Raw genomic sequence first — 25,997 nt, 5'->3', positions numbered from 1 at the left:
CTGTTCATATGTATATAACATCTGGACCAGGATTGTACACGTGTATATAACATTTGGACCAGGACTGTACATGTGTATATAACATTTGGACCAGGACTGTACATGTGTATATAACATCTGGACCAGGACAGTACATGTCTATATAACACCTTGACCAGGACTGTACAAGTGTATAGACTGGCAAGTATGAGTCTGTTATGTCTGTTTTATAAAAGACTGTTATGTATAAGTCTGTTATGTGCTTTCTATAAAAGTATGGCAGGTCATATGAGTCTGGTATGCGAGTCCTATACAAGACTACCATATGCTCCAGTTTGGTATGCAAATCCTATACAAGATTTGCATATACACGAGTCTGGTATGTGAATACTATACAAGACTGGCATATATATGAATCTGGTATGTTGGTCCTATACAAGACTTGCATATACATGAGTTTGGTATGCAAGTCCTATACAAGACTGGCATATACATGAGTTTGGTATGCAAGTCCTATACAAGACTGGCATATACATGAGTCTGGCTTAGTGTCCTATACAAGACTGGCCTATGCATGAGTCTGGCTTAGTGTCCTATACAAGACTGGCCTATGCATGAGTCTGGCTTAGTGTTCTATACAAGACTGGCCTATGCATGAGTCTGGCTTAATGTCCTGTACAAGACTGGCCTATGCATGAGTCTGGCTTAGTGTCCTATACAAGACTGGCCTATGCATGAGTCTGGCTTAGTGTCCTATACAAGACTGGCATATACATGAGTCTGGTATGCAAGTCCTATACAAGAGTCTGGCTTAGTGTCCTATACTAGACTGGCATGGGGCCCCGAGTGGCCGAGTGGTCTAAAGCGCTCTCTGTTACGGATCACTGCCATCTCACCTCTGTCTGCATGGGTTCGAGTCTCGGATTCGGCCAATGTGGATATGTGAGAAAGCTTGCCAGTAGCTTCTCGAGGGTTGGTGGTTCTTTCCGGGGATTTCCCGGGTTCTTCCTTTACCGTTAATACTGGCCACCATGTATAGCCTATCGTGTGCTGAAAAATGGCGTTAAACCCTACAACAACAACAACAACTAGACTGGCATAATAACTCATCATCACAGTGACTTGTTCGATATCAGGGATGACAACTTCAAAATGATGGGTCTGATATTTGGAAGCTTGTTTGTAGTATCTTCATTCCACCTATTTTTCCAACAGTACCCCTACTTTGATAACTCATGACTTACTGAGTCAATAAACATCAACCTTGGCATAGTTGTCCATAAGCATCAACCTTGGCATAGTTGTCCATAAACATCAACCTTGGCATAGTTGTCCATAAGCATCAACCTTGGCATAGTTGTCCATAAACATCAACCTTGGCATAGTTGCCCATAAACATCAACCTTGGCATAGTTGTCCATAAACATCAACCTTGGCATAGTTATCCATACACATCAACCTTGGCATAGTTGTCCATAAACATCAACCTTGGCATAGTTGTCCATACACATCAACCTTGGCATAGTTGTCCATAAACATCAACCTTGGCATAGTTGTCCATACACATCAACCTTGGCATAGTTGTCCATACACATCAACCTTGGCATAGTTGTCCATACACATCAACCTTTTTTAAGGTTAGAACACAAGCATCCATTGCATGCCAACACCAATAAACTAAAGCGTTGTAGCTAGAATTACACTCATAAACCACCGGAATCAAAACCAACAATATGTTTGTACAGGTCCTTATGATAGCAACTCTGAATGTCACTTCATCGATAACACATGGTACATGTAATGACAGTGTACAACCCTATAGTATATTGTTTGTACTAATAAATATGGTCTACATGTGGCAGTTGCCTGATCATGGAACACTATGCCTATATAAAGAAAAAAGATTGACTGAGAAAAGAGAAGAGGACAATTTAGTGCATTTTATTACAACTTGCAAGTTTATTTTTGAATGTATGACTGCAAATTTTGAGGAACAATCCACAGATATTAGGCAAAAGAAACAACTTAGGAGTTGTCTATGAAATGGGATTTTAACAAGAAATTAGATTGACACCCACACAGATGTTACTGTGATATTGGTACTGTTTATTTGCTGTAATTGGCTGAGACAATTAATCTGTTACTCAGCCTGTGTTATCATGCCAAGGAAACATTCATCTTTTCAAAAGCTGTCACAATAAATCCAGCCTCAGCCACTGACTAAACACTTAATTACAGAGAAATGCTTGCAGGGCATCACATAAAAGTGAACAGACTCTTTTTAGATCCTAATAGAAGAGGGCATGCCACAGTTATAAGCATTACAATAAAACCTAATATTAAAATAAAACGAAAAAGATACATTTCATTTGACAAGATTTCTTTAATTTGTATTCTTTTCTCAGTGTTGCCACCAGTACACAATTACCAATATTTTTATTAAATGAAATTTTGTTGTACAGGTAAAACCTGTTATAACATGATTCATTATAATGCAATTCCACTTATACAGGGCTCGAATTTAACACAAATTTCTTTGTAGCCAGAAGGACTAGTATACTGAGAAATTTACTGGTCCTGCCAATCTTTACTAGTCCTGTTCACAAAACAATGTCACACAGCTTTCATGTATGTTTACCGATTCAATTTTAAAGTTTCCTGTTTGTGACTGTTGGAGTGTTTGGGTAGCGAGCAAAAACACCCAACGTTAAATAAAAAAAACGTGCGAACTAATTTCTTTGAATAGTTTTTGCCATGTTCTTTTGTGTGGTATACCGCTTTGTAGTTTGTTACTGTGGTCGAGTGAATAAAGTTTGATCCCACATAATTTTTTCATTTAATTCATTATCAGATTAATTAGGATCAATTACCAAACTTCCACTGTTAATGACGGGACCATAATTTGCATTGTTAAGTGAAATGCACAAAATCAGATAGATTCTTGTTATAGAAATGCACCTTTCCGAGGCAGAAATTGACTTCATCTTCTCATGCTAATATTTTATGACTCTGTTTACAATGGCCACTGCTTTGATTCTAAGAACATCTGCTAAGTCAAGTCTTTATTAGGGAATGGTGTAAACAAACGCTGGCTATTGATAACCGAAACTTACTGGCCCATCGGACTATTAGCATTATGAAAGTTACTAGTCCGACAGGAAAACTGCTAGCCTAAGGATAGCGGACTACCGCTAATTTTGAGCCCTGTTATAGTGTGATGGCAGCATGGCTCCCATTTTTTAATATAAGGTAACCTCTCTTTTTAACATCCTAAATACATGCTCTCAGAAAAGCTAATTATTTGTATCTCTAGCAGAATATTTTTAATCCCAGCACTGCGTTTAATGTTGTCCTAACTTCCGAAATTTTCTAAAACATATTGCAGTGTTATATTTGTTAACAAAAATAAAGAAAAGCTATCAAGTTCAGACAAGTTAAAAGAATTTTGAATACAGTCAGCACTGTTTAATGTTTGGAGGAAGTAACATGTAGCTAGTACAACATTCTCCAAGAACTATCAACCTTTTCAAACATGTGAATTTGATCTCTTTGTTGGCTGACGGAGAGGTTTTTTAGATCCAACAATGAGCCAAATTTTGTCTGATGCACTGCCTGCGTCAAATGAATGTCATTGATACCAAAGATTGTAAACTCCTTAGTAAGGTCAAACAAACTTAATGGAGACAAACAAATGTTTCCAGTCTATCACAAATTACATTGTATATTTGTCAACTGATAATATGTTTATTGTCTGAGGTATACTTGATGTCTGATGAAACCTGGTGAACAAAACAAACGATATATGATCAAGAGGTTAGTTAAAACTGATGACATTGGAATTTCAATGTACAATTTCTATGGTGCATTTGTTCCAAAAAATTTTTAATACAATCCCGCCTAAATCATGATGATAATCTCTGGACCTGAGCATTGTGTTATAATGGGTTTTACCTGTATGTTGTTTTATTTACTGATAATTTTTTTTGTTAAAGACAATCTTAAAAAAAATAGTATTTCCTATTAAAATATGATAATTATTTAAAAAATAAGCAACACCAACATGAAAAATCATGGTTTTGCTCTATTGTTTTATCAAACTGAATATAAATTATTGTTTACGTCATGAAATTCATTGAAAAATGACATAAACAAGGTGACATAGCTTGCATCGTTCTGAGGCAGTCTTAAATGCATTAACAGCATCAGAAAAGGACAAATTAAAAGGACATATTAAAAGATACATATAACTGCATCATTAGGATAACCATACTGTATCTTTATTGACAACTATGATATTAGAACACATAAAATTGTATTTCCCTTTAAATTTGTATAATTTGTTAAATATTATAATTTTATAAATTGATGAAGATCATAGATAATCTAAGTAAGAACATGTGAGATATGTCTGCCAATATCCAAATAGTAAATCCCATATATATTTAATTATGTCCCTTGGTACATTTATTGCACAAAAGTTTCAATTTTTCAATATTCATAAAAAATGAATTTAAAATATGTGAATTTTGTGATGTAAATTCCATTTTTCAGGCACTAACTGCCATTTTCAATTAAAAAATGGGAAATATATCAAGCTTTCATTTAACCCAGTCTGATTGTGATGTTTAAATCTTAAGCAGATATGAGCCTGTTTCTTCCCTTTTCTGTATGAAACAATAGAGTCCCTTGAAGTGACAAATTCTCTATAGACTGAAATGAATTTCCAGGAACTTAATATAAGACCATTTCTTCTTATTAACTGCTGAGTGTTGAAACCACCTATAATATTCTCAAGTGATAATATTACCAAATTAGAGAACTGTGACAGCCAGACTGGATTTAAGATCTGCACCATTTTGATAAAGGAAAAATACAAGATGAAAACCCCTTGTTGATATGACCATTAATTCAGGTAAATTATTGACAAAATTTTGAATATATTCATTGTGGTAGCCATACATAAGGTCATATCTGAACCCATTTTCATACAGGATAATCTAGATATCATAAGTTTTCTGTTGAAAACACCATGTCATTATGACTTACCATTTAGGAGAAATAGCAATAACAAGTGAAAACCCCACATTAATGAGTAGTGATAACAAGTGAAAATCCCACATTAATGAGTAGCGATAACAAGTGAAAATCCCACATTAATGAGTAGCAATAACAAGTGAAAATCCCACATTAATGAGTAGTGATAACAAGTGAAAATCCCACATTAATGAGTAGCGATAACAAGTGAAAATCCCACATTAATTAGTGATAACAAGTGAAAATGCCACATTAATGAGTAGCGATAGCAAGTGAAAATCCCACATTAATGAGTAGTGATAACAAGTGAAAATCTCACATTAATGAGTAGTGATAACGAGTGAAAATCCCACATTAATTAGTGATAACAAGTGAAAATGCCACATTAATGAGTAGCAATAGCAAGTGAAAATGCCACATTAATGAGTAGCAATAACAAGTGAAAATCCCACATTAATGAGTAGCAATAACAAGTGAAAATCCCACATTAATGAGTAATGATAACAAGTGAAAATCCCACATTAATGAATAGTGATAACAAGTGAAAATTCCACAATAATGAGTAATGATAACAAGTGAAAATCCCACATTAATGAGTAGTGATAACAAGTGAAAATTCCACATTAATGAGTAGTGATAACAAGTGAAAATCCCACAATAATGAGTAGTGATAACAAGTGAAAATCCCACATTAATGAGTAGTGATAACAAGTGAAAATCCCACATTAATGAGTAGTGATAACAAGTGAAAATCACACATTAATGAGTAGTGATAACAAGTGAAAATCCCACAATAATGAGTAATGATAACAAGTGAAAATCCCACAATAATGAGTAGTGATAACAAGTGAAAATTCCACAATAATGAGTAGTGATAACAAGTGAAAATCCCACATTAATGAGTAGTGATAACAAGTGAAAATCCCACATTAATTAGTGATAACAAGTGAAAATGCCACATTAATGAGTAGCGATAACAAGTGAAAATCCCACATTAATGAGTAGTGATAACAAGTGAAAATCCCACAATAATGAGTAGCAATAACAAGTGAAAATCCCATATTAATGAGTAGCAATAACAAGTGAAAATCCCACATTAATGAGTAATGATAACAAGTGAAAATCCCACATTAATGAATAGTGATAACAAGTGAAAATTCCACAATAATGAGTAATGATAACAAGTGAAAATCCCACATTAACGAGTAGTGATAACAAGTGAAAATTCCACATTAATGAGTAGTGATAACAAGTGAAAATCCCACAATAATGAGTAGTGATAACAAGTGAAAATCCCACATTAATGAGTAGTGATAACAAGTGAAAATCCCACATTAATGAGTAGTGATAACAAGTGAAAATCACACATTAATGAGTAGTGATAACAAGTGAAAATCCCACAATAATGAGTAATGATAACAAGTGAAAATCCCATATTAATGAGTAGTGATAACAAGTGAAAATTCCACAATAATGAGTAGTGATAACAAGTGAAAATCCCACATTAATGAGTAGTGATAACAAGTGAAAATCCCACATTAATTAGTGATAACAAGTGAAAATGCCACATTAATGAGTAGCGATAACAAGTGAAAATCCCACATTAATGAGTAGTGATAACAAGTGAAAATCCCACAATAATGAGTAGCGATAACAAGTGAAAATCCCACATTAATTAGTGATAACAAGTGAAAATCCCACATTAATGAGTAGTGATAACAAGTGAAAATTCCACAATAATGAGTAGTGATAACAAGTGAAAATCCCACATTAATGAGTAGTGATAACAAGTGAAAATCCCACATTAATTAGTGATAACAAGTGAAAATGCCACATTAATGAGTAGCGATAACAAGTGAAAATCCCACAATAATGAGTAGCAATAACAAGTGAAAATCCTACATTAATGAGTAGCAATAACAAGTGAAAATCCCACATTAATGAGTAGTGATAACAAGTGAAAATCCCACAATAATGAGTAACAATAACAAGTGAAAATCCCACATTAATGAGTTGTGATAACAGGTGAAAATCCCACATTAATGAGTAGCGATAACAAGTGAAAATCCCATATTAATGACTAGCAATAACAAGTGAAAATCCCACAATAATGAGTAGGGATAACAAGTGAAAATCCCACAATAATGAGTAGCGATAACAAGTGAAAATCCCACATTAATGAGTAGCGATAACAAGTGAAAATCCCACATTAATGAGTAGCGATAACAAGTGAAAATCCCACATTAATGAGTAGCTATAACAAGTGAAAATCCTACATTAATGAGTAGCAATAACAAGTGAAAATCCCACATTAATGAGTAGTGATAACAAGTGAAAATCCCACAATAATGAGTAACAATAACAAGTGAAAATCCCACATTAATGAGTTGTGATAACAGGTGAAAATCCCACATTAATGAGTAGCGATAACAAGTGAAAATCCCATATTAATGACTAGCAATAACAAGTGAAAATCCCACAATAATGAGTAGGGATAACAAGTGAAAATCCCACAATAATGAGTAGCGATAACAAGTGAAAATCCCACATTAATGAGTAGCTATAACAAGTGAAAATCCTACATTAATGAGTAGCGATGACAAGTGAAAATCCCACAATAATAAGTAGCAATAACAAGTGAAAATTCCACATTAATGAGTAGTGATAACAAGTGAAAATCCCACAATAATGAGTAGTGATAACAAGTGAAAATCCCACATTAATGAGTAGTGATAACAAGTGAAAATCCCACAATAATGAGTAGTGATAACAAGTGAAAATCCCACATTAATGAGTAGTGATAACAAGTGAAAATCCCACAATAATGAGTAACAATAACAAGTGAAAATCCCACATTAATGAGTTGTGATAACAGGTGAAAATCCCACATTAATGAGTAGCGATAACAAGTGAAAATCCCATATTAATGACTAGCAATAACAAGTGAAAATCCCACAATAATGAGTAGTGATAACAAGTGAAAATCCCACATTAATGAGTAGCAATAACAAGTGAAAATCCCACATTAATGAGTAGCAATAACAAGTGAAAATCCCACATTAATGAGTAGCAATAACAAGTGAAAATCCCACATTAATGAGTAGCGATAACAAGTGAAAATCCCACATTAATGAGTAGCGATAACAAGTGAAAATCCCACAATAATGAGTAGTGATAACAAGTGAAAATCCCACATTAATGAGTAACGATAACAAGTGAAAATCCCACATTAATGAGTAGCAATAACAAGTGAAAATCCCACATTAATGAGTAGTGATAACAAGTGAAAATCCCACATTAATGAGTAGCAATAACAAATGAAAATCACACATTAATGAGTAGCAATAACGAGTGAAAATCCCACATTAATGAGTAGTGATAACAAGTGAAAATCCTACAATAATGAGTAGTGATAACAAGTGAAAATCCCACATTAATGAGTAGTGATAATAATATTTTCAAGATGACTACCCTGGTGGCCATACTGGATGTTGAGCAGCATAATTTTAATTCAGGACCAGTCAGACATTAGGATGGATGTGTACAGTACAAATTTTCATGGCAATCTTCCAAGTAGTTTAGGATTATAATAATAATAAACTTGTGGACAAGTTTGGCGATCCCATAAGAACTTATGGTCTATAACCAGTAGGGATAAAAATGTAAATTTTATCCCAAATAGATGTCAGTAAAAACTTTGCATTTTTTTTTTTTTTACAGTAAATGTTCAAATATCAATGTCCAATTCTTTTTACAAAAGTTTCAGTAATTTCAATTTTCCAAGGACACAGGCATCATGTTTCACAACAGGACTGTGTGAATCAATAGAGTTATGCTAACAAGTGTTTGAGTGATTGGCATGATGAATTAAAGTTAAATCATTGTACATTATTTCATTAGAGTTATGCTGACAAGTGTTTCAGTGATTGGCATGTTGAATTAAAGCTAAATCATTGTACAGTATTTCATTACAGTTATGCTAAGAAGTGTTTCAGTGATTGGCATGTTGAATTAAAGTTAAATCATTGTACAGTATTTCATTACAGTTATGCTAAGAAGTGTTTCAGTGATTGGCATGTTGAATTAAAGTTAAATCATTGTACAGTATTTCATTAGAGTAGAGTTATGCTAAGAAGTGTTTCAGTGATTGGCATGTTGAATTAAAGTTAAGTCATTGAACAGTATATCATTTTTGCTTGTGTGACAAAAAAAACCATCTCAGTGCTAGACATATATCACAGACTGTACATACGGTTTTCCACAGTAAGAAACTTATCCTCAGTATACCCAATTGCATTTTGGGATAGTGGGCTAAATTACTGGAAGAAAGAACTTAAATTTTAATTTTGACTCACCGATACAGATGGTGTCCTGTACTGAAGTACAAGGGGCTGCTTGATACTGAGATCCAGTACACTGGGTACATGCTGAAAAAACAAGACGGTAACAGACAGTAAAATGGCTAGATGAAATGGAAGTATTCTAGAATGGCTGTAATAGGAGTTTTAATGCTGAAAAGAAAATCACCAGATGAACAGATTTAATACACTAGTTATTCAGTGTTAAAGGTCACCCATAAGGGAGGCCACCTTCTGATATAGGAGTCACATTTTGTTGGCATCAAAGGAGCCTCGTTTTAACCATGTTGCAGAAAGTGACCAAACATATGGGGGCAATTGTATATGTGCATACCTGTTGAATCTAACTCCAAAAATGGTGAAGAAAATCTTCAAGTCATCATGAAATATCAAAAAGTGTGCCACTCTTGAAACATCCATGTCATCTGTACATGTGACCAGACAACAGCTTTGTGATGATAAAGATGGAAAGGTTGCTGGTCATGTGGATAGATTACCTGAACAAGCAAATGTAAGTGAACCAGTGTTTCCCTTTACACACATTTGTGCATCAGGGACACATGCTGGAGAAAACTGACGCACACATTTTGTTGCCGTGCATTTTTTTTATGCAAAGGATTCGCATAATGCTATCAGGATTTATTTAATATCCAATGTATTGAATGAGGGGTGGCATCGTGTGTACTTCGAGCATATACATTGACTGGTTCCCCGCTTTGTTTACTCCCTGCGTTGCGCTCCTCATAGTGGAGTGCAACGCAGGGAACATATGAAATAAGGAACCAGACTAGCATACACAATGTTATGATGGAGTAGCTTCCCTTAATCTTGCAAGCTCTCGCGCGATTTCCATCGAGCTCAGCAAGATGTCATCTTGATGTTTAACATCAATGCCTGTTGCACTAGAAAGTGATCTCCAGATTAAAACTTCATGCACTAAGAATCATTAGTGAAGAAAGTGAAAGAAGCAGAAAACAAAAGAGTAACTGTGGATCTAACTTAATGAACAATGTAGAAAATAATTCCTTTGACTGGAGCATGGCACATCCATTAGGATTACCGGTGTGACTTCTAATCGTGAAGACTGCAAAAGTGAATAATCCTTTCATGACAGGGTTTAAGAATTTTTAAAAATCTGCCCACGTCCGCCACAAGATATCTGGAGAACACATTATAACCCAAGACATTCTTTCACAACAAAGAAATCAGTAGACAAATGCATTTATTTGGATTACACAGTCAGGGGTCATTGCAGATTTTGTTGGTTTTTAACTTTGCTGCAATAAAAGATCTTAATGTTCAAGTGTAACTTATTAGAAAGAAGATGAATCATTAGTCTCCTTGATTTTTGGATAAATTTGTTCTAGGACAAAGTACAATGAAACCGATGATAGTACACACTTTATGACAAGCAGTAAATCAACTGCCATTTGGTTAAAAAGATTTATTAGGCTTTTTGTATTGGCTTATATGTAATGTGTTGGTCTATAATATTGCTTCAAAAGGATTATAAGGAGACTGTTAAGAGTACGACTTTAAAAGAAAAATGAACTAATACAATTATTCTTTGAATGGACAATGCATTTGTTTGTTAATTGTGCATGTTTGTTTATTTGTATGTTTAGAGAGAGAGCAAGAGTATGTTGTGCAAGTTGCAATATCCTATTTCAAGCTGAAAAAGTACGAGTCAGATGAAAATTTGTCGGTACATTTTTGACCCCCACATTTTTTATTTGACCCCCAGTTCTGACACCAAGGTTTTTTTCTACCCTCAGTTTTACACCCCTGGGGGATACACTAGTGAATTAACTACTACTTGTCCAGGAGAAGGCCTTTCCCTTTATAATGACCTAAAACTCAGTGAAGGTGATGATTCATCCATGAACTTAGCCTTGTTCTAATGTTAAACTTTATTGATCTTTTGTTGCCTATGTGCACACATCCCACTGCTAATAAATTAAGCAGCATGGAAAGAATTGCTTCACTATACATATCTGCACTATGTCATACTCCTGATGCATACAGCCCTAATGTCAAGCAGGATATACCCTGTAATTGATCTTGCACATAAACTGTCAAGAGTCCCTTTGGAGCTATTTAATCAACCCTATCGTATGAACCATACAGTTACACAATTGATGACAAACCTGAACAGCTACAGTCACTTCTGGAGAGTCTTCTGTTTCTCAGTGACAGCCAATATTTTGCCACAACGACAAATATTACATGTAAATAAAATCAGTCAGGATATCCTGCATTACATTTTTCACTGAATCATAAAACTGTAAATAAATGTTGTGAAATGATAGCTTATAGACACACAACAGGCTTCCATTGCAAAGCACTCAACTGTTGAATGCAACTGAATGCAGCAAATCACATCAAAAACCTAAAAATGTTGATGCAAGACCCTAAACAAGCCAAGGAAATTCTGGAAAATGGCGACTACAAAACCCTAAACTAGCCAAAGAAAATGTGGAAAATGGCCAAAGTAAGACCCATAAAAATCAAAGGAAATTGTGAAAAACAGCCAATACAAGATTCTAAACAAGCAAATGAAACTGTGGAAAATGACCAATGCAAGACCCTAAAGAAGCCAAAGTAGCTGTGGAAAATGGCCTATAAAAAGTGCACAGGAAAAATGTATTGCACTCAAACCTTTTCTTTACCATACATGAGAGTTTGGGCATGCACTGAATAAACTAAATGAAATAACACTATCATCTAAATCAGCAACTGGTCTGAGTTTCTGTAAACTGCATATCCAAACATATGCTTCACTTAATGAGATCATAAAAAGAAACAAGTTAACAAATAAAAATAAACCAGTTGAAATATGAATCAGGCTTTTCTAGTTTTCGATTTTGTCCTCTCTTATGCCTAAAAAAGAATTAATATAAAATAATTTATGTTAGACCGTTCTGACTTATAAAAGAATGTGAATTTTGGCATTAATAATGACATCAATCAGCATGAAAATTATTTTCTTCAATAGCGTGAGCCTACACTTATCTGTAGCATATTCAGCACAATGTTGAGGTATTGGTTGATCTAACTTATCTGTAGCATATTCAGCACAATGTTGAGGTATTGGTTGATCTAACTTATCTACAGCATACTTAGCACAATGTTGAGGTACTGGTTGATCTAACTTATCTACAGCATACTTAGCACAATGACGAGGTACTGGTTGATCTAACTTATCTACAGCATACTTAGCACAATGTTGAGGTACTGGTTGATCTAACTTATCTACAGCATACTTAGCACAATGTCGAGGTACTAGTTGATCTAATTTATCTGCAGCATACTTAGCACAATGTCAAGGTACTGGTTGATCTAACTTATCTACAGCATACTTAGCACAATGTCGAGGTTCTGGTTGATCTAATTTATCTGCAGCATACTTAGCACAATGTCAAGGTACTGGTTGATCTAACTTATCTGTAGCATACTTAGCACAATGTAAAGGTACTGGTTGATCTAACTTATCTACAGCATACTTAGCACAATGTCGAGGTACTGGTTGATCTAACTTATCTACAGCATACTTAGCACAATGTTGGGGTACTGGTTGATCTAACTTATCTACAGCATACTTAGCACAATGTTGAGGTACTGGTTGATCTAATTTATCTGCAGCATATTCAGCACAATATCGAGGTACTGGTTGATCTAACTTATCTGTAGCATACTTAGCACAATGTCGAGAAACTGGTTGATTTAAGTTATCTGTAGCAGGCGTAGCACAATGTCGAGATACTGGTTGATCTAACTTATCTGTAGCATACTTAGCAAACTGTCAAGGTATTGGTTGTTGTAACTTATCTGTAGCATACTTAGCACAATGTCGAGAAACTGGTTGATCTAAGTTATCTGTAGCAGGCGTAGCACAATGTCGAGATACTGGTTGATCTAACTTATCTGTAGCATACTTAGCAAACTGTCAAGGTATTGGTTGATGTAACTTATCTGTAGCATACTTAGCACAATGTCGAGAAACTGGTTGATCTAACTTATCTGTAGCATACTCAGCTAACTGTTGAGGAACTGGTTGATCTAACTTATCTATAGCATACTCAGCACACTGTCAGGGTACTGGTTGATCTAACTTATCTACAGCATACTCAGCACACTGTCAGGGTACTGGTTGATCTAACTTATCTACAGTATACTCAGCACAATGTCGAGGTACTGGTTGATCTAACTTATCTACAGCATGCTCAGCACAATGTCGAGGTACTGGTTGATCTAACTTATCTACAGCATACTCAGCACAATGTCGAGGTACTGGTTGATCTAACTTATCTACAGCATACTTAGCACACTGTCAGGGTACTGGTTGATCTAACTTATCTACAGCATGCCCAGCACACTGTCATGGTACTGGTTGATCTAACTTATCTACAGCATGCTCAGCACAATGTTGAGGTACTGGTTGATCTAACTTATCTGTATCATACTTAGCACACTGTCAAGGTATTGGTTGATGTAACTTATCTGTAGCATACTTAGCACAATGTCGAGAAACTGGTTGATCTAACTTATCTGTATCATACTTAGCACACTGTTGAGGTTTATCTAACTTATCTGTAGTATACTCAGCTAACTGTTGAGGAACTGGTTGATCTAACTTATCTATAGCATACTCAGCACATTGTCAGGGTACTGGTTGATCTAACTTATCTATAGCATACTCAGCACACTGTCAGGGTACTGGTTCATCTAACTTATCTATAGCATACTCAGCACATTGTCAGGGTACTGGTTGATCTAACTTATCTACGGCATACTCAGCACACTGTCAAGGTACTGGTTGATCTAACTTATCTGTAGCATACTCAGCACAATGTCAAGGTACTGGTTTATCTAACATGTCTATAGCATACTCAGCACACTGTCAGGGTACTGGTTGATCTAACTTATCTGTAGCATACTCAGCACACTGTCAGGGTACTGGTTCATCTAACTTATCTACAGCATACTCAGCACAATGTCAAGGTACTGGTTGATCTAACTTATCTGCAACATACTTAGCACACTGTTGAGGTTGATCTAACTTATCTGTAGTATACTCAGCTAACTGTTGAGGTACTGGTTGATCTAACTTATCTACAGCATACTCAGCACAATGTCAAGGTACTGGTTGATCTAACTTATCTGTAGCATACTCAGCACAATGTCAAGGTACTGGTTTATCTAACATGTCTATAGCATACTCAGCACACTGTCAGGGTACTGGTTGATCTAACTTATCTGTAGCATACTCAGCTAACTGTTGAGGAACTGGTTGATCTAACTTATCTACAGCATACTCAGTACACTGTCAAGGTACTGGTTGATCTAACTTATCTGTAGCATACTCAGCACAATGTCAAGGTACTGGTTTATCTAATATGTCTATAGCATACTCAGCACACTGTCAGGGTACTGGTTGATCTAACTTATCTATAGCATACTCAGCACACTGTCAGGGTACTGGTTGATCTAACTTATCTACAGCATACTCAGCACACTGTCAAGGTACTGGTTGATCTAACTTATCTGTAGCATACTCAGCACAATGTTGAGGTACTGGTTGATATGACTTATCTACAGCATACTCAGCACAATGTCGAGATACTGGTTGATCTAACTTATCTGTAGCATACTTAGCAAACTGTCATGGTACTGGTTGATGTAACTTATCTACAGCATACTTTTGAGGAACTTGTTGATCTAACTTATATGTAGCATACTTAGCACACTGTCAAAGTTCTGGTGGATCTAACTTATCTACAGCATACTCAGCACAATGTCAAGATACTGGTTGATCTAACTTATCTGCAACATACTTAGCACACTGTTGAGGTTGATCTAACTTATCTGTAGCATACTCAGCACACTGTCAAAGTACTGGCTGATCTAACTTATCTGTAGCCTACTTAGAACACTGTTGAGGTACTGATAAATCTAACGTATCTGTAGCATACTCAGCATACAATTGGGGTACTGGCTATCTAATGCATCTGCAACATACTCATCATATAGTAGAGATCCTTCCTGAAATAATGTATCTGCAATATAGCATAATGTTGGTTCACTGACTGATCTAATGGCTGATCTAACTTATCTGCAGCACACACTCAGTACATATCTGGAGTACTGACTGATCTAAGTGAACTGCAACATGCTCTGGTTATGGCTGTATACTGACTGATCTAAGTAAACTGCAACATGCCCTGGTTATGGATGTGTACTGACTGATCTAAATGAACTGCAACATGCCCTGGTTATGGCTGTATACTGACTGATCTAAGTGAACTGCAACATGCCCTGGTTATGGATGTGTACTGACTGATTTAAGTGAACTGCAACATGCTCTGGTTATGGCTGTGTACTGAGTGATCTAAGTGAACTGCAACATGCTCTGGTTATGGATGTGTACTGAGTGATCTAAGTGAACTGCAACATGCCCTGGTTATGGATGTATACTGACTAAGTGAACTGCAACATGCCCTGGTTATGGCTGTGTACTGACTGATCTAAGTGAACTGCAACATGCCCTGGTTATGGATGTATACTGACTGATTTAAGTGAACTGCAACATGCCCTGATTATGGATGTATACCGACTGATCTAAGTGAATTGCAACATGCCCTAGTTATGGTTGTGTACTGACTGATCTAAGTGAACTGCAACATGCTCTGGTTATGGCTGTATACTGACTGATCTAAGTGAACTGCAACATGCCCTGGTTATGGATGTGTACTGACTGATCTAAATGAACTGCAACATGCTCTGGTTATGGCTGTATACTGACTGATCTAAGTGAACTGCAACATGCCCTGGTTATGGATGTGTACTGACTGATTTAGGTGAACTGTAACATGCTCTGGTTATGGCTGTGTACTGGGTGATCTAAGTGAACTGCAACATGCTCTGGTTATGGATGTGTACTGAGTGATCTAAGTGAACTGCAACATGCCCTGGTTATGGCTGTGTACTGGGTGATCTAAGTGAACTGCAACATGCCCTGGTTATGGATGTGTACTGACTGATCTAAATGAACTGCAACATGCTCTGGTTATGGCTGTATACTGACTGATCTAAGTGAACTGCAACATGCCCTGGTTATGGATGTGTACTGACTGATTTAAGTGAACTGCAACATGCTCTGGTTATGGCTGTGTACTGAGTGATCTAAGTGAACTGCAACATGCTCTGGTTATGGATGTGTACTGAGTGATCTAAGTGAACTGCAACATGCCCTGGTTATGGATGTATACTGACTGATCTTAGTGAACTGCAACATGCTCTGGTTATGGATGTATACTGACTAAGTGAACTGCAACATGCCCTGGTTATGGCTGTGTACTGACTGATCTAAGTGAACTGCAACATGCCCTGGTTGTGGATGTATACCGACTGATCTAAGTGAACTGCAACATGCCCTAGTTATGGTTGTGTACTGACTGATCTAAGTGAACTGCAACATGCCCTGGTTATGGTTGTGTACTGACTGATCTAAATGAACTGCAACATGCTCTGGTTATGGATGTGTACTGACTGATTTAAGTGAACTGCAACATGCCCTGGTTATGGTTGTGCACTGACTGATTTAAGTGAACTACAACATGCCCTGGTTATGGATGTATACTGACTGATCTAAGTGAACTGCAACATGCCCTGGTTATGGATGTATACTGACTGATCTAAGTGAACTGCAACATGCCCTGGTTATGGATGTATACTGACTGATCTAAAGGAACTGCAACATGCCCTAGTTATGGTTCTATACTGACTGATTTAAGTGAACTGCAACATGCCCTGGTTATGGCTGTGTACTGACTGATCTAAGTGAACTGCAACATGCTCTGGTTATGGCTGTGTACTGAGTGATCTAAGTGAACTGCAACATGCTCTGGTTATGGATGTATACTGACTGATCTAAGTGAACTGCAAAATGCCCTAGTTATGGTTGTGTACTGACTGATCTAAGTGAACTGCAACACTAACCTGTTGATGCTGAACGCCAACCGAGGCAGCTGTTAGTACCATTTTTATAAGTCTTTGGTATGACTTGGCGATGGATTGAATCTGCAACCTCCCGTGTCTGAGTATCTGAGATGGATGTAGGCCACTGGAGTGGTCCCATAGTTGATAGCATAGCAGCAAAACTGGAACCAGTATGAAAGAACAGCATATTTGGATGTTTTCTGTCAAATTTGGTGAAATTCTGTTGAACATTCGGTTTGACAAGAAGTTGTAAATAGCAATTGTGACTGGATGACACATGACGATGTTCCTGAATACGCATATCATTAAATCAATAAGAAAAATATGTTTTAAGTGACTTTCAATGACTAAAACTTATCCTCAGGACACAATCTGTTTTACAGGTCCTGGGATGAAGTACAAGTTGATTTACCTTTGCACTGGACATCAGCCTCAGCAGAACACTTCCTGGTCATGTAGAACCCATCTGGACACCAAGTGCTGCAGGCTAGGGTAAGATTAAAATAGAGACATTAGGCTGTTAAATATCAAGTAAACAAAGACACATGACTGTTAAACATCATGTAGACAAATACATAAAGTTATAAATGTATAACAATTGACATATAAGGTTTTTAGACATCCCATCAGACAAGAACAGAACAAGAACTGATGCTCTAGTGGCAAAAAAAAATAAATTCCAGGAATTTTAAGAAAAGACCACTGCAGTTTTTTAACAATAGAGTGTTGAAACCATCTCCGATATTTTGTAGCAATAGCAAGAGTTTCAAATTAGCTTCTGTCACAGCCATATTGGATGTAAGATTGGCACCATTTTCATTTAGGACCAACTATATTTCATGAGAAGTCTCTCAGTGAAAACTTTGTGTTGACATGAAGTCCATCCAGGAGGAACAGTGATTTTTAAGGTGCCCATCATTATGGCTGTAATGGATTTCTGAGTGGCATGATTTTCATATATAGACTACAAAGATTTTGATTTGTTTTATTACCATCACCAGAACATTAACTGACTGAATTCAGAAAATAAAATAGTCTATTTTCCCCACTCCCCCTTGAAACACACGTTTTACAGCAGTTTTGCTGGGAATTATTTTCTTTGTCTCTAAGTTTGGGATAGGAAATCAAAGTTACAGCAATACAATCATGTTTTCCCAATTTCATTGAAATTCTAATCTTTGGTCAAAAGTTGTTCTGCAGAAATCAGAAGTCCAGAGTATGGAAAACAAGGAGGATTAACATTAAAAAATTAGATAGTAGAATGTTGAAAATTTGTGTTTTTCATCATCTCAGCAATACCATACCAGATGGTTCAAATTTATCCATTCTTGGCAATACCATACCAGATGTAAGATAAAAAGTTCTCAAGTGTTTTATAGAAATTGTATTGAATAAAGAAAGTATATATACATACAATAGCAATGTGAAAAAATTCAACATGGATCAAATTTTTAGTATAGATACTGTATACGATGTGGTTCCTTCAGTGTCAATTTAGACTTAACTCATTCTCCCCTGATCTCATCTGTATGCATGATCCAGTTTCTGCATTCAATGGCTGATCCCGCCTGTAGTCATAGTTTGTTTACTGCATATAATGGCTGATCCTGTCTCTAGTAATGGTAGATATGTGTTGGATACAACATCTCTGATTGGTTACAAATGATTTTTTTCCCAAGAATCAGACCAATATTAAACCAATCAGAAATGATTTTACTTTCATTTGTGCAAATTTGAATTGTTCAGAAGCCAGAAGTTATTAATTGAGAGCAGTTTCACTACATTTGTTCTGTTCACGAAAAATCGTAAATGATGGAGGACGTAAGAGTGATTTTTGATGAGAGCGAAAATGAGGAGTTTCTTGGGTCTGATCTCGAAAATATTGAGCAAGCGGAGGAAAGATATGTTTGGCAGTTGGAAAGTTTGTGAGATTTAGATTCGGACATAGAAGTTTCTGAGATTGAATTGTCAGAAGATGAGGATGCTGAGAGCGATGATGATAGAGATCTTACGCATAAACATTGCACATAATTTAGTAAATAGTGTACAAATAAGTTGTGAAAGACTTGGACAAATAGGAAAAAAATAAATCACTGTGTAGACAAATTCATTTGGAATAATTGGTGAAAATTTTGTCAATTTTTATTAGATATAAGAAGAGAAAATAAGGTAAGAGTGAATGCATGTGCACGATGTTTACAAAAAATTTTAAACAGGCAAAACCTCTGGGGCACAAGCAGCTAAACACAGCTTAGTGCTTCTGGGGCATATCACAGAGATACTGATAATAGTGCTGGGGCTGAATGAGTTAAGAACATGTACAATCTAGTTAGCAAGCTGTCATTATTTCTTGCACACCATGATTTACCAGTACCAAGATATAAAATTATTTAGATAGGAAGTGTATTTAATCCCTGTAGATTTACATGAAGAAATCCTATGTCCCTGAAGGAACTGAAAACTGGATGGAAAAGGTTACCATGCAACGTATTTTGAAAAACGAACAGATAATGTAACACCATTTAGAGGTAAGTCATTGTAGAGGCCAGGCCTCAATGGTGGTTAAAAAACACTGCTACAAGCAAATTTTCTCTGGCAAATTTGGCACATGTCTGACCACATCAGTGTCCTTGAAAAACACTATCTGTGCTAATGTGTTGCACATAATATACCAAGGACAAGGCAAGTTGCACAAGGAATTGCATAATACTGACAATTCTTCACTCTAAGGAAGGATGGATGCACATCAAATGGATGGTGCAGTTTTTGAGCATGAAAAAGAATGCTAAACAATAGCTATGGGTGAGCTATTGATGCTATTAAACGTAAAACCAGTGCAGTGGGAAGGCCTCATAACATTGCACATACCCTATTCATTTCCAAATTAATCTTAAAATTTATATTATCTATTTAGCATGTTACTGGTTATATTTCAATTTTATATTTTTCTTCAGCTTGAATGACATATTATTCCATTTAACCCTTTACCTCATGCAAGTGCCTTTGGACACATCTACTCCATTCACATGGAAGTGCCTTTTGATGCCTCTACTCCATTCGCATGGAAGCGCCTTTTGACGCCTGCTGTAAACATCAGCCATTTTAAGCGGGTTTTCATAGCGTCACCTTCAGGGAAAACCTCCTATTAGATACTACATTCATTTCTGTGAATGACCATTACATCAGATCACGTGGTCACTCTTTATGCTCTGGTCGAAATCCGCTATTTAAAGTAACTAGGTCATATTCTCCACTGTCTAAAATGGAGGTCGCGGATTTCATTCAGTACTTATGAAGTTTTCACGATTAGAATCACAACTGTGAAAGCTTCAATAACTTAGGTAAAGACTCTGATATTGATGTAGGCAGCAATTAGTTTTTATAAATTATCAAATTCAGATGACTTAGTGATGTAGACATGGACAAAAACTTGTAAAATTTCGAGTATGAGAAATGGCAGCTATGGTTGGTCACATGGCTTCACTGACTTGACGGTGAACGAGTTCTCTCAAGATTTTAAAAAAATTCTTCTGTGAACAATAATTACATTGCTATAATGATTGGACTTTACTCTTAAATTTTTCCATACAGAATAGATGTGTACCAAAATGTAAAATGGTTAAAATTGCTGTTAAATGTAACATACACTACATTGTTTAACAGTTAACAGGCAGGCCTATGTGTATAGAGTTGAATAAGTAACAGGTGTTCTATTTATAGCGCACCGCACTTGGTAACTTTGCTCTGTAAGGTAAAAGGTTAAGTTCCAAATATGTAAAGCTTGATTTATTGAAATTTATGCATCATGGAGTTTAAAATAATTTTTTGTTTTAACTTTTGCTCTGCATGGGGAAGAACTCTTAGTAACTCCAAGCCTGTGATTCTCAATAGTCCTCATATTAGGCTACTTACAATACATTAATACACAAACTGGCATGTACAGGGAGCTTGCTATCAATTCAGCTCAAATTCCATTCAACGGTTTTGGAGAAGTCATGTAAATGTTTTTCTATGTTTAGTAATTGTGACCATATTTGATGGCAGACTGGTATTGTTTCTATAAATTTAAAGGTTTTCATGCCAGGATGCTTTCTGTAAAATAGTTTCATTTACTGTGGTTTTTTTTGTAGTTATTTTTATGTTTATCTATGTTTCATAATGGAGGCTCTATTTAATGATGGATCATCAAAATTTGTACAGACTTCAGAGTCACCTAAGCCAGTATGTTTTCTTTCAAATTTCATCAAATTCTGTTCAGTGGATTTTGTGAAGTCATTTAAAGCTTTTAAGTTTTATGTAATGGAAGCCATATTTGAAGAAGGAATGGCATAATTTTTGAAACAAATCTGAAAGACCTTCACAATAGGATGCCTCCTTCAAATTTGGTTGAATGTTTTTGAGACGTTTAAAGGTTTTTCTGCTTTTAATAACAGCAGCCATATCTAAAGGCAGATTGGCATCACTGGAACAAATTGGCAAGACCTTCATGCCATGATGCCATTTTTCGATCAGGTCAGATTCTGTTGAGTGGATTTGGAGAAGAGGTTGCTTTTAGGTTTTTCTATTTTATGTAATTTAAGCAATATCTGAAGCTGTGCAAAATTGTTGGACAAAATTAAGAAGCCATCTCTGCCAGGATGCTTTCTATCAAAATTTGGTCAAATTTGGTGGCGTGTATTGTGAGAAGAAGTAATTTAAAAATCTATCTATTAGTAATGGTGACCATATTTGATAGTTCAATAAATATTAAAGACCTTCAAGCCAAAATACTTTTTCCTCAGTTTTGGTCCAATTTTGTTCATTGCTTTTGGTGAAGAAGTCTTTAAAAGGTTTTCTGATTTCAGCAGTAGTGGCTATATCTAATGGTGGATTAGAATTATTTGAACACCTTCATGCCTTCATGCCAGGATACTTTCTGTCAAATTTTTAAAAAATTCTGTTTAGTGGCTTTTGAGAAGAAATAGTCCATAGCATTTGTGAATGGATGCCGTACAATGAAGGACCTTACCATAAGCTCCTCTGGCCTTATGAAATATTAAACCTGGTTACAAAGTAAGGTCAAAATCCAACAGTAAAGTTATCCGCTGGCTGAAACCAAAGTGTTGATGGTTGACAGACATGTTTACTATATGGGTCTGCTGACTTGACCAAGCAGAATCCTAATTAAATCATTCACTGATTTAATAAATACAGCCACAATAGAAAATAACCTTAGATATGGTATCCCTCTATATTATGAGTCACCAACTTGAAGAATGTTATATGTGTTTTACTATGTGACTGCTATAACTTAATTTGATGCCTGATGCCTGGTTGATCTTGCCAGTCCGCAGCTTTAATACAAACTTGATTCAGATCCTTTCTAATAATTATGTATAAACTACTTACATTTTCAAACAAGATGATTTTCACACATTTAACATTCAAATAGTGACCGTAAATTTGACTTTGTAAAACTTTCATTGTGGATCAATATTTTGAATTTATTAAGTTTTACGATATGGAGCCATATCTCACCCACACATATCCTATTCTGGAGGAAGTAACCTCTTTGACATCTGCATATAACATTGACCAAACTGTGCCAATCACACAGGGCATGGGTGGAACACTTTGTTAGGTCCTGCTGGCAAACCGAAGTCAAGTCTGTAAGATAGAAAACCAATGATGTACTTTGCATACATAAAAATTTCTTACAATATGCCCCAGATTAATGAAAACCAATGAAGTACTTAATGAAAACCAATGATGTACTTAGCATACATGAAAATTTTCTTACATTATGTCCCTGCTTAATGAAAACCATTAATGTACTTAGCATACATGAAAATATTCTTACATTATGCCCTAGCTGCCTAATGAAAACCAATGATGTACTTAGCATACATGAAAATTTCTTACAATATGCCCCTGCTTAATGAAAACCAATGATGTACTTAGCATACATGAAAATTTTCTTACATTATGTCCCTGCTTAATGAAAACCATTAATGTACTTAGCATACATGAAAATATTCTTACATTATGCCCTAGCTGCTTAATGAAAACTAATGATGTACTTAGCATACATGAAAATTTCTTACAATATGCCCCTGCTTAATGAAAACCAATGATGTACTTAGCATACAGGAAAATTTCTTACATTATGCCCCTGCTTAATGAAAAATGATGTACTTAGCATACATGAAAATTTCTTACATTATGCCCCTGCTTAATGAAAACCAGTTATGTACTTAGCATACATGAAACTTTTCTTACATTAAGCCCTGCTTAATGAAAACCAATTATGTACTTAGCATACATGAAAATTTCTTACATTATGCCCCTGCTTAATGAAAACCATTGATGTACTTAGCATACATGAAAATTTCTTAAATTATGCCCCTGCTTAATGAAAACCAATTATGTACTTAGCATACATGAAAATATTCTTACATTATGCCCTGCTTAATGAAAACCAATTATGTACTTAGCATACATGAAAATTTCTTACTTTATGCCCCTGCTTAATGAAAACCAATTATGTACTTAGCATACATGAAAATTTCTTACTTTATGCCCTGCTTAATGAAAACCAATTATGTACTTAGCATACATGAAAATTTCTTACTTTATGCCCTGCTTAATGAAAACCAATTATGTACTTAGCATACATGAAAATTTCTTACATTATGCCCTGACTTAATGAAAACCAATTATGTACTTAGCATACATGAAAATTTCTTACTTTATGCCCTAGATTAATAAAATAGCTAACACCTATACAACACTCTTGCCAAGTTTTTATTAAGAAAGCCTTTCATTCTGCAGGTTCTGCAGACAGTCCACTCCACATCTTACCATCCCCACCACCAAACATTCTTATACAGGTGGACCCTCAGGCTTACTGTATAATACATTTATCAATAATTTACTCTAAATGATCTGTTTCTGTTATATTAATGAAATCTGACACCGTGGCCTGATGTAGTCCTACAACAAAGAGATTCTCATTCCACGTAAGGATCTATCAGCATTCTAAATTCAGCTGTCTCTTGCCACTATTGTGTATAGAAGTTTGTGTACAGATGAGATGGGTTTCCTTATCAATTATCAGGATTTCAATCAAACCAATTCACAGGAGAGTCTATCATATGTCAATGAAATGATTCTCTTTCATTCAACCAAATAATTACTGAATATGAGATTGTGATGGATAAATCAATACATCAATTTTGTCTAATGTAACAGGAAAGAAATCTATTGATAATTTGACAATATATAACATGAATGAATTGATATCCAAGAGAGACACTCCAAGTCATCAAAATGTGACCAATTAATCAAAAAAGGACACTCAGTCATCGAAATGGGACAAAGTAATCAGAAAGGGACAGTTAAAGTCATCACTATCCATGCTCATTTCCAGGAGAAAGATTCCCTTTTCTGACATATTTTCTTAGCATCTAAAATGAACTCATTAACTGATACTACAATTTTTATATATTCCACAGTTTGATGTCACACCTCTTTATGGCTTGGTCCTTGCTGTTCCATTGTTTTCCTGCTCTACTCCATGACAGTACCATACAAAATGGATTGTTATCTATTGTCACTAAGCTCTACTTCATTATTACATGAAATGACTTGTGTATTAACTGCCACTATACCTCATTTCATTATTACACAAAAAGATTTGTTATCTACTGCTGCTACACCCCATTTTTATTATTACACAAAATCACTTTCATTACTACACAAAATCACTTTATTACTACACAAAATCACATTCATTACTACACAAAATCACTTTATAACTACACAAAATCACTTCATTACTACACAAAATCAACCACTCCGGTAGCCTAGTGGTTAAAGAGTCCGCCTTGGATGCGGGAGGTCATGAGTTCGATCCCTGGACAAGTCATACCAAAGACTTACAAAAATAGTACTAACAGATGTCTCGCTTGGCACTCAGCATTAAGAGGTTAGTGTTAGGACTGGTCGGCCTGGTGTCAGGATAATGTGACTGGGTGGAACATTATGCTACATGTCTGTGGCATGATGTCCCAGTCCTAGACAACACTATAAGCTGCCACACTGCAGACATCGTAGTGATACAACTGAAAAATTGTTAAAGCTACATTAAAAATCTAAGTCACACACACACACAATACACAAAATCACTTCATTACTACATAAAATCACTTTCATTACTACAGAAACTCACTTCATTACTACAAAAAATCACTTCATTACTACAGAAACTCACTTCAATACTACAGAAACTCACTTCAATACTACAGAAACTTCATCACTACACAAAATCAGTTTCATTACTACACAAAATTACTTCATTACTACATAAAATCACTTTTATTACTACACAAAATCACTTCATTACTACACGAAATCACTTCATCAATACAAAAAAATCATTACACAAAAGGACTTGCTACAACACCTCATTTTATCATTACACCAAATGACTTGTTACCAACTGTTGATATGCCCCATTTTATAATTATAAAAAATCACTTCTTATCTACTGCTACTACACCCCATTTTATTATCACAGAAAATTGTTATCTACTCCTACTACACCCCATTTTATTATCACAGAAAATTAATTGTTATCTACTCCTACTA

General features: G+C 35.5%; 1 protein-coding gene across 1 annotated transcript in view; it reads right to left on the bottom strand.

The window, feature by feature from the left end:
- Positions 1-25,997, bottom strand: part of LOC149798862 (uncharacterized) — a 274,739-nt gene that overhangs the window by 67,669 nt on the left and 181,073 nt on the right. The window contains exons 7-9 of the mRNA XM_089957774.1: positions 22,887-23,015; positions 17,782-17,856; positions 9,369-9,440 (exon numbers count right to left, since the gene is read on the bottom strand). Coding sequence (XP_089813900.1) covers positions 9,369-9,440; positions 17,782-17,856; positions 22,887-23,015 — 276 coding nt within the window. The remainder of the gene's footprint in view (positions 1-9,368; positions 9,441-17,781; positions 17,857-22,886; positions 23,016-25,997) is intronic.

Source organism: Sinohyriopsis cumingii, chromosome 5 (assembly GCF_028554795.1).
Source record: "Sinohyriopsis cumingii isolate HCF-2022 chromosome 5, ASM2855479v2, whole genome shotgun sequence".
In the NCBI taxonomy this organism is placed as follows: Eukaryota; Metazoa; Mollusca; class Bivalvia; order Unionida; family Unionidae; genus Sinohyriopsis; species Sinohyriopsis cumingii.
The sequence above is the reverse complement of the archived record's forward strand: the minus strand, read 5'-3'. Positions and strand labels throughout refer to the sequence as shown.